The sequence below is a fragment of the Epinephelus fuscoguttatus genome, linkage group LG5 (assembly GCF_011397635.1).
Source record: "Epinephelus fuscoguttatus linkage group LG5, E.fuscoguttatus.final_Chr_v1".
Classification (NCBI taxonomy): Eukaryota; Metazoa; Chordata; class Actinopteri; order Perciformes; family Serranidae; genus Epinephelus; species Epinephelus fuscoguttatus.
This window is the reverse complement of record NC_064756.1, coordinates 29257161-29272611: the sequence shown is the minus strand read 5'-3', so window position 1 is coordinate 29272611 and position 15451 is coordinate 29257161. Positions and strand designations below refer to the sequence as shown.

Genomic DNA, 15451 nt, shown 5'->3' with positions numbered 1-15451 from the left:
AACAAGTCCTCCAACACACACGAGCACATGGGTCGCCTGTTCACACCTCTGAATATGACTGCTAGGAGCATTTCCTATATCAGGACCCCTACCTGTGGATGACAGAATAGCTCATATACGACTGTTAAATAGCAGTTTAAACGTGTGGTTAACGCTGTACCAACATAACATGGTTAGATTTAGGAAAACAGATCGAAGTACGTTTGTTGCTAAGGTAACGTAATGTGACGCTTCTCATGGGACACACATCATTTGACATATGTCGACGTACTACTTCTTTACTTTGTGAAAATAAATTTGGTTTAACATATGATGTGAATGTCAGTCTCCTGGATGAAGATGCTGTGTTTATGTCACGCCCCCCCTCTAACACCTTAAGCTCACTTTGCCGCTCTTTACACTATGTCGCCTAACTTCCTCCTTTGCTCCTGTCATAATTACCATAGCCACTTAAGGTTGCCGCCTAAGGACAAATCGTTAATACAGGCTGTATTGTCTGCTTAAACAATCTATGTGGTCGTATTCTGGAGGAGGACAGTCTTAGATTTAGGGGAGTTTAAATTCCAGCAAACGTCAACTGAGATAGCTCAACATTTGACAAACACACTACTTAGTCTTCACCCTAAAAATCTTTCCTCTTAAAGTTAAATACAGAGTCTGAAAGTACAAACAAGTTAAGCTACGCAGACACACGATTTCTTTATTTCCAGGTTTTCTACATTTCTTTTCTCATACATTACTTTTCTCTTTGCCGGGGACATTCAGATTTAGCTACAGTATTTTAGCATGGTGTTAAGGTATATAGCTATGACACCAGTGAGTTGAAAAAACAAACAAACAAACAAAGAAAAAAAACAGTAGCGAGCTATAGTGGATCCACCAACGACATCTTTGTCCATCTTTGTCTACCGAGAAGCTATTTTTGTTTACACCTGTGTGTGAAATCAAGGAGTCAATACAAATGTATGTGTCATGTGAGAAACAGAAAGCTTGACAGGCATAGTAACAGTAACTAAGAGGGGCGGGGCTTAACAACCAGTCCATTGTTCTACCTGTTAAAGTTTCTAAATGAGTCTTTGGTGATTCTCTTTGTTACAGTGTGTGTCTATGCAGGTAACTGTTGTTTGGCTGCAAGAGGAGCAGAGAAGTGGAGAGAAGTGAATCCTGTCACTTTGGCCCCCCTGCAGGGCTCGTCGGTAAGAGGAGAATAGGCCCCCTGAGGCCCCCAGTGGGAAAGAGCGAAATGAGATTTGGTTGACAGTTGAATGTCTCATACTCGTTTAAAAAGACGTCCAATAGTGCTTTCTTCTTTGTTCTGCAAAACGTTTCAAAGTCAAAAAAATGTCAGTCGTTATCTGCTGCGTATGAACATTTATGTAAAAATGTATGCACTAACAGTTTTTCTGTGTGTGTGTGTGTGTGTGCGTGCACAAACCTTGCTGCGAGCATCAACGTTGAGCAGACACACCCCGCAAGCCAACTCCTTGGCATTCTTGATGCCGTGCCTCAGAATACAGGAGGAGAAATCGAGGGAGCTTTCATCAGGCTAGACACACACACACACACACACACACACACACACACACACACACACACACACACACACACACAAATTTTACTTCCTGCTGCAGGGCAAAATGTAGTCATTTCTATTCTTATAATAACAGCACTGAGAACAAATCTGCTTACAGTAAACATCTCCAAGGATCATCAACTTTTCATGAAGACCCTGCTTGACTTCAGCTATGTGCAGTAAGAACAAACACGACCAGCATAACTATCTTTCTTCTTTTAAGAAAAAATAAGCTACCTGCATGCTTCAATTAAACATTGGTTCCATTTTGTTTCTCTCTCTCCTTGAGATACTGTGTGTTTTATCTTCTGCAGTGTGAAAAACAATATTCCGTCTCTGCTGGCTCTGTGGTTGAAGACTGTCCTCTCTGCTTCTGCTTTACAGACGGCAGCAGACAGCTGGATAAATAAATCTATAAACTCCTTGTCATCCCCTTTGATCTGAACACCGGCCTACCACCGCAACCAAATCAATGAATCATTGATTTTAAGCTAATGGACCGACAATATTGGATTCGCTAACATTTCATTATGTTATCGGCAGCCTTTTAATTGTAAACTGACCCACAGTGCTCTTTTATCATGTGGATTATCTGCATGTGAAGAGTTTGAGCATGTCTGGGCGATAATAGCTGCTGCATACTCTCTATGTGTTTCCGTGTTTGGGTGCTATCCTCAAAAACTGCTCTGTGCTCTGGCATATCTATATATATATATTAATATATCTATATCTATCTATCTATCTATCTATCTATCTATCTATATCTATATCTATATATATCTATATATATATAGATATATATAGATATATATTTATGGGGCATCTTACAGCGAGCTTGGCCAGCGACATGAAGCCCATGAGGTTGTTCCACACCCGGCTGATGTCCTTCAGCAGCTGCTGCAGCTTTTCGGAGCACACGGCTGTCGCCTTGATGCCCAGCTCCACACGCCTGGTGACGCGATACACTTCCACCACGCCTGTCAGAGAAAATACACACGCACACAAATCACAAAAACATGTTTTGTTGCTCTTTTTGTTCTATCTTCAGGCAGTCACACTGTGTTCAGTCCCTGGCTGTGACATGCTTGCCACTCGCAGCTCATTAAAAACAGAGAAACACAATAAGGGAGTGGGACCTTGTCTGACCAGGCGGAGATAAGCCATCACACCAGAGCTCGTTTTAATCTTGTCCGCTCTGTCCTTCAGAGGGTGCAAGGCCACACAGGGTTTCCTTAACAGCCTCTTGTTCACACTGTACAGCTAGTCCTGCCTTGCTTATGGTGGTGTGTGTGTGTGAGTGTGTGTGTGCTTTGTGATTCCTCACCCAGCAGGTACTCCATGCCCTGAGCGGACTGGATGACCTCAGTGCAGACAGAGGAGCTGCTGATGCCATTGAGGATGTTGTTGGCTTTGGTGATGACCTTAATGTGGGAAGACAGAAGCCAATGTTATGACACAGCATAAAATGTATACACATACCTTCCACCAAAAATTAGCATGGGTAGACAGGTTTTTTAAATGTGAGAATACCTGTTAAAGAAAACAGGGCAGAGTCATTTGTCCCGGTGGTAAATGTCAATTGTAAGCTTTCCAATTAAATGCAGAGGCTAGGTGTTAGTAGGTGTTAGTGGGTTTTTGTCCAGTGGGAGAGTGGCTGCGTATGCGTTTTGGCCACAAAACCTCAACTGAAGTCTTCACCATTTTTTGACCACAAAGTCTGTGTTTGTCTTTTATAAAACTCCTGTATACTGTCTCAATTATTCCTGGAATATTTACTCATTTACGAAGTTTCAAAATGAGATGAGTGTGTTTTTCAAGTTCATACTGTTTCCCTCTGATACATCTGTCATGTACCCAGGTGTGCAGACTTTTTCGAGTTTTGAAGGACACTTTAAAATTGTTTTAAATCCAAATTATAAAGGTGTGCTAGCATGGGGAAAAAAAATGATTGTCCCACAACGTACGTGATAAGAAAAACACCTTCAGGTTGAAAAACATTTCAGTGCCTTTTGGTTATCTTAATTATTCTACTACATTTGTATTGTCACTCTCACAATTAAGTCTCTCCATGGGACAAGGTCAGACACAGGACGCAAACAAATACAAACCTCCAGAGCGCTTTCCAGACACCTTTGCCACTCATATGCGTAACGCTCGCTCTCCTACAACAACACAGCACAAAATTATCTCAAATGGACACAAAGGCAAGAGAACAGAAGGAAATATCTGCATTCTGTAGCCTTTCACAGTCCTAAGTATTGTGCTGAAATCTGGTGGCTGATAACAGCGCTAACATGTGGTGCGGTTAACGCTGGGCCCTCCTCACCTCCACCTCCCCAGTCAGGTCCTTGTACTTGTCCCTGATGACAGGCAGGGCGGGTTTCTCGCTCAGGGTGTTGGATCTGTCTCTGAAGGGCTGCTCTGGAGCCGGAGACGGGGGTGAACGCCCAATCTCCTTGTCGCCCAAACTATGACTGCGTTTGTGGGAGCCTAAGGAAAAAACAGGAAAGAAGAGGGAGATGAATTATGTTAACGAGAATCAGCAACATATATAAACTTCTTTTTGTTTTTCCATATCAATTCAGCAACCCATGGCAATGACTCATTTTAAGATATGCACCTGTTTGTTTGCAATCATTATACTTCCATTCTGTTGCAGCTAATTCCTCCTGGACAAGGACAGCATGAGTAAATACTTAATTTACGACAAACAATAATTACGTACAAAACAGAGGCACAAATATGCAGGTATGAATTATTCATAGGGACTCACAGACGGACAAATCCTGGCAGGGTACCACAACAAACATAGGCTATTCCAGTGGGGCTGGCAGTTAGTGTGTGCGTGTGTGTGGTTTGTCCAGACACAGGTAATCTACCCCCCACCCCACTGCTCCACCACCCACAGAGACATGCGTCATCCTCCCCACAACCCAGAAACCCCACCATGATCAGATTACTGTTCCACTGGGCAAAGAGGAGAAAGTAAAGCCCTTTTTCTCACACAAATTAAATCCAGCAAAGGGAGATAAATCTGTGGGGCAAATGGGCTTTTATCACAGCGCAGGAAAGGCTGATAAATTATTCGTGGAACATGACACCCGCAAACAGCAGTTAAAAAACGAACAGCCTTTCAGTGGATACGGTTAATTTGAGCTCATGGATTTGTTGGCCTCTGCTAATCCATCTCACAAGTCACTGCCATTAGAGCAGAGCTGTCATCTCAACACTGCCATCTAATGTCTGACAGCTTTATTACAGGTCTGATGGGCCCAGCATGTGGGGGTGGGGTGGGAGAAGACGGTTGAGAAGTGCTGTTGCGCCATTTTAGGGCCAAGGGCTCAGAGTTGGCCAAGAGGGTCAAAGTCTAAATGTAAAATATGTGACGTTTTGGTCAAAATATTTATTTTTTCACCACAGTTTAGTGCTGAAATTTATTATTGAATTAAGTGATTAATTAATCGACATTAAATTAATTAATAAATCATTTGTCAAGCAACAATGCAAAGATTCACTCTTCATTCAAGCTTCTCAGATGTGAGAGGGCTGCAAGTAAAGGTCTGTGGTGTAGGATTTAGTGGCATCCAACAGTAAGGTTGCAGACTGCAACCAACTGAAACTTCCCCTGTATGTAAAGCTTGTAGGAGAACTATGGTGGCTGATGGGACACAATTTGCCCTATCTAGAGCCAGTGCTTGGTTTGTCTGCTATAGGCTATTATATAAACAACATGGTGAACTCCATGGGAGAGAACTCGCTCTGCATGTAGATACACGGCTCATTCTAAGGTAATGAAAACACAATTATTAGTTTCAGGCAATTATAAACTAATTAAAACACAGTTATGGATATTATATTCCATTTCTGCAAGTATATCACCATAAATCCCACACAATGGACCTTCACAGACTTTTATGCTGCTCATCATTTTCTTGACTAATTGGTTGTTTGGATTATATAAAACATCAGGAAACAGCAAAAACTGTCAATCAAATGGTCCCAGACTCCATGGTGACAATAAATGAATGATGAAACACATTGTTAATGTAGGTTCAACATGATAATTGTGACTCACCTTGAACAGACAAGTCAAAGGTCGCCAGTTCGTTCTTGATCATCTCCTCACTGGACTTGACTTTGGTCTGAGCGCTGGCTTTGAGGAAGTCAGACTTGCCAAACTTTGGCTTGTCCCCCTGGAAGGCACCAAACTCATCAGACACCTCACTCTGGTTTCCCTCAGAGCCAGCCTCAGCGGTGGCGGCGGGCGAGTCGGACTTTTCAGAAACAGTACTTGCAAAGTCCCCAAAGTCGTCCTCATCATCGACACCTCCCTGCTCACTGGAGCCAAAATCAGCAAAGGCTTCAAACTTGTCATCTGTGGATGAGCCATCCTCAGCGGGGAAGGAGGTGGTGATCTTTGCTACGGAGCTGCTTGTGATGTTCTCTGTGCTGCCAAAGGTCAGCTCCTTCCTCTGTGCTGGCACTAAAGATGGAAGGGAAGTTCCTTCAAAGCCCTGCGGCTTTCTGACCTCACCGGGCAGACATTCCTCCCGGTCTGACCAGTCATAGTTGGCCAGGGTGCTGAGGGCCGACGTCCCAAAGGGGTCAAATTTCATGTCGTCTCCCTCTGTAATGACAACACAGACATACCGGTGGTTCCTAGATATAGCACAGATGCTGTCATGATAGGTGGTAGATTAATGAGCCTGGCTGAAAGACTGAGATTTTGGTTGGAGTGTCCCTATGTCACTTACCTACGGTTCAAGTGGTATCTCTTTTCCTCTAATGAGCATTAGGTTGTGAGAAAAACTCAGGCATTTCAATGATCCTTAAAGATTCACTTCACCTAAAACATATTTCCTCACTTACCCCTAGCGGTGTAGAGTAGATAGTGCACTTCAAAAAAATTCTTTCTAAAAACAATGTCCCAGGTTACCTTGGATAATCCAAGCACACTGTGGACAGTTTTCACTGGACTAATTTTCAACCAAAGAATAGTCCCTATGAAAACAGTCTGTGGAGTAACCTGAAAATTATCTTTGAAATGTTATTTTTCAACACCGTAAGCACCACAAATAAAAGTCTCCATTGTACACTTGGTACAGGTAAGTGAGTAATATACTGTTTTGTTATTTAGAACCAACCCTCCACCTTTGCTGGCTTCCTGTGTATCATCATCTGTGCTAACCTGCATATTCAGTAGAGACAAAAATGAGATGTATTGCAAAAGGATAGCAGAGTCCTGCACAGGTCTGATTTTTAAGACCCATTCCTGAACCAGAACTGCAACGTGCAATACTGCACCTGCCCTGCCACCTGCACATGACCAATAAGTTATGCAACCCGCTGACCTGACCCACTGACATAGGATCAAAATGCAAATCCTCCAATGACCATGAGCTGTTAAAATAATTTAGTTAGGCAGTGATCTCTTTGGGACATTTTATAAATGTCAAACTAAGATATAAAATTTTAAAATGGTAAAAAGGTAATACTGGAATAAAATTTAAATGAATATTTTTTACTTAATCTCATTATATTGAGCAGTACATCTCCACACTTAATGTGCCTGTTAGTGACGCACTTCTTTGAAGTGGTTCTTATTTTCTAGCTGGCAAAGAAGGCAGAGGTGACAAACAAACTCAGCAGTATGAGGACTAAAACTTTAGAACATTAATTATTCTTCTTAATTAATTTTAATATATTTATCATCCAACACCTGCAATGTTACCAGCATGTTCTTTTTTCACCCAAAACTGAACACAAGAGAGAGATTAAGACAAACTACAACCGGTGAATCACTTTCTTTGCGGGTCACCTGCCGGGTACTCACAGGTACCAACACCAATGCAGGACTAGTCTTTATATTAAAGGTGTGAAAACAAATCCAGTAGCACATGGGCAATCATATACATCGTAATTCAGCCAATTTGTGATGCTGACTTCTTTATTATTATACTGGTGCCTGACTAATTATTGTTGTCACAGTAATACATCCTCTCACCCACATTTTTGAGAGTTCTGTTTATTCTCTCGCAAATGGTAAACAAGTTGTTTTGATGTCTGAGCTGAATCATGTTTATGAGAAGAAAATTACTGTCGTCATTCTACTGAAACACAATGAACGCTAACACTGATGTTCTGTAGTGGATGAGTCCCTCTACTCTGGCTAACAGATGCTGTTCTCATTGATGACAAACAGCTTCCCTAACAATAGCCAGAGATGATCTCTTTCTATTACATGCAACCTGAAGAATCTTGTCTCAAGGCTCGCACAACATCAATAAAAGATCTTTCCTGTCACTACGTCTGCTCTGTTTTGTACATGTGTTGTTATCAGTTTCTTTATGACAGATACTAACTGACAAAGCTTGCACACATTTGTCAGCACTTAAGTATTCATGTCAATTTCCCTCGCACACACACTCACAAACACACAAATCGACCTTGATGAACCCTTCCTATTTTGCATGACAGCACCCTCAGATACAAAGAGCAATTTGTGAAATTGACAAGGACCTAGTGTTGTAAGCTTTGTGTTGTTAGATCACTTTACGGCTTCTCAAGAAAGGAAAGGAGAAAATAAGACGGTACGCATTTCAGCAATACCAACAGTAATATTTATTACGACAACATGAGTAGAGAGAAAGAGAGAAAGGTCACAAAGTACTGTGAAAGAGGTCTATCATTACAAGAGGTTTGTCAAACTAACACTTGTAAAATTAGATTTCAGTCATTTAGAATACAAGGGCATGCAGAGTCAGGAGAAAAAGGAAGAAAACAAACAGCGAGAAGGTAAAACAAAGATAATCCGAGGATATAGAAGCAGGAACCAGAATGAGAAGGCACATTCACAGACTAAAATCAGTAATTCTGGGGAGATGACAAACTCTGTTTTACTATAAGGATGTAAAGCAACAGGTGTTTTGAAGAAGATATGAGTACAGAACACTTGAAAAGCCAGGTTGAAAAGATAATTCAAAGAACAAGCTCAAGGCAGGAAGCATTAACCCTTTGAGGACCTGAGGGGAACAAATGGTACAGCATCCCAAAAATCAATGGTTGTGTGGAAAGGCTGTGTACAAACTGCACTTTAGAAGCAGTGAGGACTTAAAAGTCTGCCATCTTTATACATTTACAATTATGGAGTAAGATTTTAGTCCTGGTGTTTATTCTTTTATCTTAATAAGAGGAGGTGATCACAATATCTGCATTAATCTGTAAGTTAAAACATGAAGTGATCTTGTTCAAGCACTCAAAGGGTTACAGAAAACAAAGAGGGCCATCCTTACACCTGACATCCCAGAGAGGACCTTATTTACATCCAATCACAGATGCAGAAACAGGTTTAAAGAGACAGTATCCTTTTTCTCTTGCTACAGTGATTGTTTGTCAAAGCAGGCTAATGTGCACAAACTCTTATGATCCCCTAAATAATAGCACATCATTATTACTCAAGACAACAATGTTTAGTTTGGAATGTTAACCTAAAATATTGTAATCTTACTAAATACTGTAGGCTACATTTAATTTACATAGCTGGCAAATCACAACAAGATTGAGGAGTCTTTCATAATAAGAGCTCATATTCCTGTAATAAAAATACACTATTAAATCTGTATGTATACACTTTTTTTCCTCTGATAAAAACAACTTGCAATACTGTTATGCATAAAATGCTATCTTGTATGATGTTCTTGTCAATTTCACAAATTGAAAAGGCAGGCACACTGCAGCAAAAAGCAAGGCAGGAAGGGTAATACTAACGTCATTATGTTCTCAGAGAGCCAGACCGCAGAGCTGCACATGATAATTCATGCTGCAATATCACAGATAACGGTGAAAAAATAAATAAAAATAAAATCAGGTTCCTAAAAAGGAACCTTACAAAAGAAATACTGTCTCTTTAAGATTGCGTACATGTCCAGAAACACAGTGCAAAGCATGGTGAGGTGCTCAAACTGCTCGGCCTGCTACACTCTAACAACAGGTTAGTCCCAGAGCTCTGCGAGAACGAGAACATCGGATAAATAAGGGTGACACGGAAATGTGGAGCAGTTGTTACAGTGGAGTAAAAGCTCCTTAGGAATGTATCGATGTTAAACTGGGCACTGTTATCAGCAGTAGCCTAACTGTTTTGCTGCAGCTCCATGGACTGTTTGTTTGAACGCATTATCTTACTCCGTCAGTACAGAGAGGGGCCCGATTTCTTTTGACCACTGTAATGAAAATGAAATAAGGCAATGGGGATGTTTACATTTATGATTTCTTCTGATCAGGTAGAGAAATTGTCAATTCCTTGGATGAAATGATATGACATACATGTTGTTTGATTAACTGATGTGTCAAAATACTTCAAAGAACAGTACGTAAGATTTAGGGGGATTTAGTGGCATCTAGAGGTGAGGAATGCAGCTTGCAACCAGCTGAAACTTCTCCTGGTTACAATTCTTTCCGTGTTCATTGTTCAGGAAATTTTTACAGGGAGCAGAGTTACCTGCAGAGGTCTCCTCCTCCTGAAAACAAAACACTGAATAAAGCAGTTTTACGTTACAGATCAACAATTCTCCAATGCTGTTCAGTATGTCAGAGAAGGCCAACTAGCCCAGCACCTGCTAATGTGTGCTCATCTTTCTCTCTGATATCTTAAGATCGAGACATTCAGGTGGTTTTTAACAGGAGCAGAATTATCTGCAGAGGTCTCTTCATCTAAAACTGGAAAAAAAACACTGAATAAACAAGTTTTATGTAAAAAAAACAATTCAGTGTTTTTCCAATGCTCTTATTGTGGAGGGGCTGCTAACTACAGTGACTGACATGAAAACACTAATGACTGTATTAAGAGCCAGTATTTGGTTTGTCTGTTACGGGCTACTGTGAAAACATGGTGGTGAAACATGCCAGTCTCTATAGACGAGGACCAGCACCATGCCTTGATATAAGCGACTCATTCTAAGGCAATGAAAACATGATTTTCAGGTGATTATATACTAAAGAAAACCTACTTATTATATTCCATTTCTGCCAATATATCCCCTTAAATCCTACACACTGGGCCTTGAAAGCTTGGAAACAACTGCTGTCCATGCAGACAATTGAATGCACAAAACAAAGTGTTACTGTTGTCAGGTGAAGACTTTGTCAACTTGTACAACTTTCTCAACCCCTTGAAATCCTTCATTAAGGTTTAGAAACACTAAAAATCACAAATGCTTTGAGTTGCAAGGCTTTCACCTGACAACAATTACCAGCTGTCTCGGGTTACATTAAGAATTGATCTTGAATATTTTCTGTCAAACATGAGCAATGACATGGACGGTGATATGCTCGATGAATAAATGATGAGCACTGAAGAGTGGAGGAGAGGGAGCGTTGTCTGACATGAATATCACCTGATTATTACCAAAACTGGGTCCATCTTTTCTTTTAATAAATGACCCAACAACAAGTTTTATGTAAACTTTAACTCCAATTACATGGACGTGAGGTAGGGGAGGAAAAGGTGACACGCTATTGTTATCTCATAATTAGAGGGCCATTTGATCCAAATAATACTTCACGGTAAGCCTCAAATACTGCAGAGTAATACAATAGCTGACAGACAGAAAGATGCAAAAAACACGCACTCACACTCAAACACTCTGGCCTAAAAATTGTATTGCATCCAGCTACGATGCACCTGATTTCTCGGCTGCTTTGTGACACAACTGCTGCTTTATTTCAGAATCTCTCATTTCCTATTTACGGAAACAATTAATTTTCAGCTAATCAAAGTTATATTATGCACTCAGCACAAACCAAATGTCAACTGTTAAAAAGGTGAATGATGGCTTACAGATAATGCCTTTGGTAAGCCGCAGCCTATTGTGCGAAACCTGTGATTAGAATAAACAAGAAGATCATCGGCGAAACACCCTCCTGTACTCGCCTGTATTCAATTCAACCTCTCTGTTTGCGTTGCACGACACGTCAACAACACAAACACACGCAGCGTATGGCCTGTGGAGACAAAAGGTACACTGAAGGGAGGTGTCTGCCGCTGCAGCGTGGACACAACAAACAGGGAGCTTATCCGAGTCACACAGATAGCAGCCAGGGACCTTGTCTATGAACTATGACTGCCAGCACATCAAAACCAGGCACTCGCCATATGTAAATAAATAGAGAGACATGGGCCAGGATCTTTCTGTCATTACAATTACAATATATGAATGGAGTGAGTGAGGACTATGGAAATAAAAAGAGAAGAGGGAAGGAACTAAGGATTTAAATAAATACATAAATATATAAATAAGATGAGATGAATGATGAAATGTAGTATGAAAGATATGATGCATCTAGTCTGATATGTTTATCATGTAGTGTTACATCTGTCTTCAATATTTGAGCATATTCATTCAATTATGACCTCATGACTTGCCCTTTGACCTCCGGTTAGGTGCTCATGAGTGGGCACTGAGGAGGAGAGGCCACTGTTGGCCTTGGAAATAATACTATGTGTGACTGGATGGGGCCTCACCAGAGCAATCGCACTAGTTCCTCACCTGTGGCGGGGGGCTGGTGGGCCGAGAGACCTGGCAAATCCAGAGAGCTGTCCGACATCACGTGTTTCAGGTCTCCGCCCATGTCTGAGAGCTTCATGTCCAGCTGCACTGAGAGTGCGTCCTCGGAGTCGTCCTTTCCTACGCTGCTCCCCCCGATGGACGGGAGGTCGAGGGACTTTACAGAGGCAGAGTCCTCTTTGGCCTGTTTGAAAGCGGCCACCTTGTCCACCAGAGTCTTTTCCGAAGCCCCGAGAGCTGTGCAGAACTTCGAGGACTGAAAGTCAGCAAAGTCATCTGTATCACTTTTGAGAGATGAGAAGGAGCCACCGCCACTCTCCTTAGTATCGTCATAGGCCAAGCCTCCCTCCAGGGACAGCTGTTTGAATACATCATACTTGTCTGAGCTCTGCTGTTGCCGCTGCTGAGTGGAGGTCTCCCCTTGGACCCCCACGCTGCTACTCTCGCCTTTAGGCTCCCCACCAGAACTGCCAAACGCCATGAAGTCTGCAAAGTCATCCTGAGGCGCTGCCACAGCTCCTCCTGCCGCTGAAGCTTGAGCAGCATCAGAGGATGAGCCAAAGAGGGCAAAGTCTCCAAAATCATCTGCACTTCCCCCTGGAGGTTTGGCTCCACCTGGTAGGAGCACTAGAGAGGGGGGCACAGACACTGAAGGGAATGTGCTAGCTTTTGTCTCAGTAGGGACAGGGACGGAGGGAGCTATAGAAGAGAAAAGGTCCAGGTCGGCCATGTTGAGAGGATTTTTGGGCTGAGAAAGAGACACTGCTGGCTGTTGCTGCTGCTGTGGTAGCTGTTGTAGAGACTGAGAGGTTGGGAAAGTAGAAGGGAAGGCGGGTTGAAAGATCTTGGCCTGGTCTGAAGGGTCTAATGGAGAGACGCTGTCGGCGGTTTTAAAGTCTGTGAAGCCATCGTCAGCGCTGACAGACTTGAAATCTGCAAATCCTTCCCCTGCAAATCAAAGAGAGAACAATTTAAGATCATTAAAAAATATTTATCATGGCTGAGAGACATAATGGGAAACTGACAGCTGCACCAGCTATGCTTCCGTCATTTTACAATCCTACAAGAAAGGAAACGGGTAAATTAGTTATGGCTCTGTCGCTTTGTGACTGTTAATGGTAAACTTCCAGCCTTCTGATGAACAGTGGGCTGCAGAGTGTCAAATCAACAGCACACATCACTGCACAGAAAAAACTCATCATCAAAAGATACTAAAGATACTTCTGCACTACCATGCAATGAACTGTTCACACTGAACAGAACGTGATAAAGCAATTCTGCAAAAAAAAAAATGTCCATCTTAACAAGTTATTTTGTCTCCTCATGTCTGAAAATCCCTCAACTTTTCAAGTAAAAATTTATCCCAGTGAGGTAGTAAGGGTCAACTTGCTGCCAATGCTATTACAGCATTTTTTTGTTTGTTTTAATTTTTAGTGTCAAGAATATTTTAAAATTAAACAGAATAAGGGAGACACAATGGTCTACAATAGTCATTTTTTTAGGAATGGCAAAAGAAGAAAAAATGGTTTGGAGAAGACAGATTTGACTGAATGCTGGATAAATACAAAAACATTCATTACTTTAATATTAGTTTTTATACTGCACAGTTAAGTTTATGTTCAAAAGAATGAGTCAGAATATGTGATAAGTTGTACTTCAGCAGAAAGAAGAAGAGCCAGTGTTCAGTAACAAAATAAGATTTTCTAGTTTGCTCCTGTTGAATAAGAAAATATCATTCTTCTTTGATGAAATGAAATAATTTAAGTAGTTATACAGTTAGTATAAAGTGGGCTGTTTTGCTTTTTTGTTGACAAAATGTTTTGAATTCAATAAAAGCTGAAATTACCAGTTAAGATGGTTGTTTTTTTGCAATGAGAAAAACTCCATTTAAGCTACAAAAGAAAAGAGCAGCAGAAACATTATTTTTGGAACAGAATCTTTTTGTCTCAAATCTTTTGAAACAAGCCGCTGGTATAAACCACAAAGAAAAAAGTCAGAATGCATTCTTGTGTTTCAACGGTTGTTAATCCACTGCGGTGTAATATATGCATGGTCTGAAACAGAGAATCTGTTCACACTGCTGGTGTACGGTGGAAAAGAGATAACTAATGGGCTCATTAAGGAGATGGAGCCTGACAATGCCAAGGAAAGGTCACCGCAAAGCATGACTTACTGGAGTTGTAAGAGCTGTCCCCATCGGAAACTGTTCTAATGAAACAGGGACGGGAAACACACCGATATCAACACTGCAGGCTTGCAAAACAAGATATATTGTAAAGAAATGGCATTAACATATTGCATTGTAGTGATCTGACAGCTTTACAGGATCAGAATCACCACAATCAGAATCCCCTTCATTGGCCAATAATGTGTACACATATAAGGAGGTACACCAAAGTTCTAATACAATGTTAAATTAGAGGGAACCTCACACTAGGGACCATCTCAGAGCCCAATAGGTCCTCTCTGTATTTTGCAAAAAGGCCAAAGGGATTTGTCTCAGAATTACCCTAAAATTCCTTTAAAAAAACAAGAGCTTTGACAATATGTGTGTTTTTTAGAGACAGAGAGAGACTCGGATGTGTGAGACAGAGTACGTCAGTTTCTTACCGACTGGTTTCTTGTCAGCAGGTTGCTCAAGTTGTCTGAACACACTGTATTTGTCTCCAATATCTGGATCAGAACAAATAAAGAAGAATGGGTAAAGTATGAACAGAAAATACAACACAGGTAAGCAGTTGTTGCCTTAATGCAGTTTACTATGATAAACGATGGTTGCTATGGTTCTCTATTTTTGTCCAAGGACCACTGACTTTATAACAATTTCACTTGAAAACATTTCCATAACACTAAAGGTGCCCTCATTTCAGTAGCTTTGAAAATAATTTCCTCTGCATTACAATTTAAGCACATAAAGTTTCATCAGGGGACGTTTAGAAATCAGTGTTATTTTAGAAGTAAGAACCAAAATTACCACCCTGCAGTGGTATGCCTCCATGCACCAGTCAAGTTTCTCTCAGAAGTTACATCTATATTTGTGACAGTCACAGCACAACACAGATCTATGCAATCAGCACAGTTTCAAGGTGGACACCCAAGAATAGTGTCACCAATTCAGTCCTGAGATATGACACCGAGTGAAGGCCAGGAAAGTGTTTTATGCAGAATATTACTGCGTTACAGTAAAGTTGACCTTTGACTTTTTGGATATAAAATGTCATCACTTCATCATTATATCCTATTAGACATTTGTTTGAAGTTTTGTCAAAAATAGCACAGGAATTCTTGAGTTATGGCCAAAAACATGTTTTGTGAG

The 15451-nt window shown here is 41.1% G+C and overlaps 1 protein-coding gene across 8 annotated transcripts in view; it reads right to left on the bottom strand.

Annotated features, from left to right (window-relative positions):
• Positions 1–15451, bottom strand: part of synrg (synergin, gamma) — a 49598-nt gene that overhangs the window by 8077 nt on the left and 26070 nt on the right. For 6 of the 8 annotated variants that reach the window (XM_049575693.1, XM_049575694.1, XM_049575696.1 and 3 more), the window contains 9 exons: positions 14746–14808; positions 12118–13083; positions 5649–6200; positions 3900–4063; positions 3682–3735; positions 2898–2994; positions 2402–2550; positions 1436–1546; positions 1277–1315 (listed from right to left, as the gene is read on the bottom strand). In XM_049575693.1, coding sequence (XP_049431650.1) covers positions 1277–1315; positions 1436–1546; positions 2402–2550; positions 2898–2994; positions 3682–3735; positions 3900–4063; positions 5649–6200; positions 12118–13083; positions 14746–14808 — 2195 coding nt within the window. The remainder of the gene's footprint in view (positions 1–1276; positions 1316–1435; positions 1547–2401; positions 2551–2897; positions 2995–3681; positions 3736–3899; positions 4064–5648; positions 6201–12117; positions 13084–14745; positions 14809–15451) is intronic. The other 2 variants (XM_049575695.1, XM_049575700.1) reach the window with 1 other exon arrangement.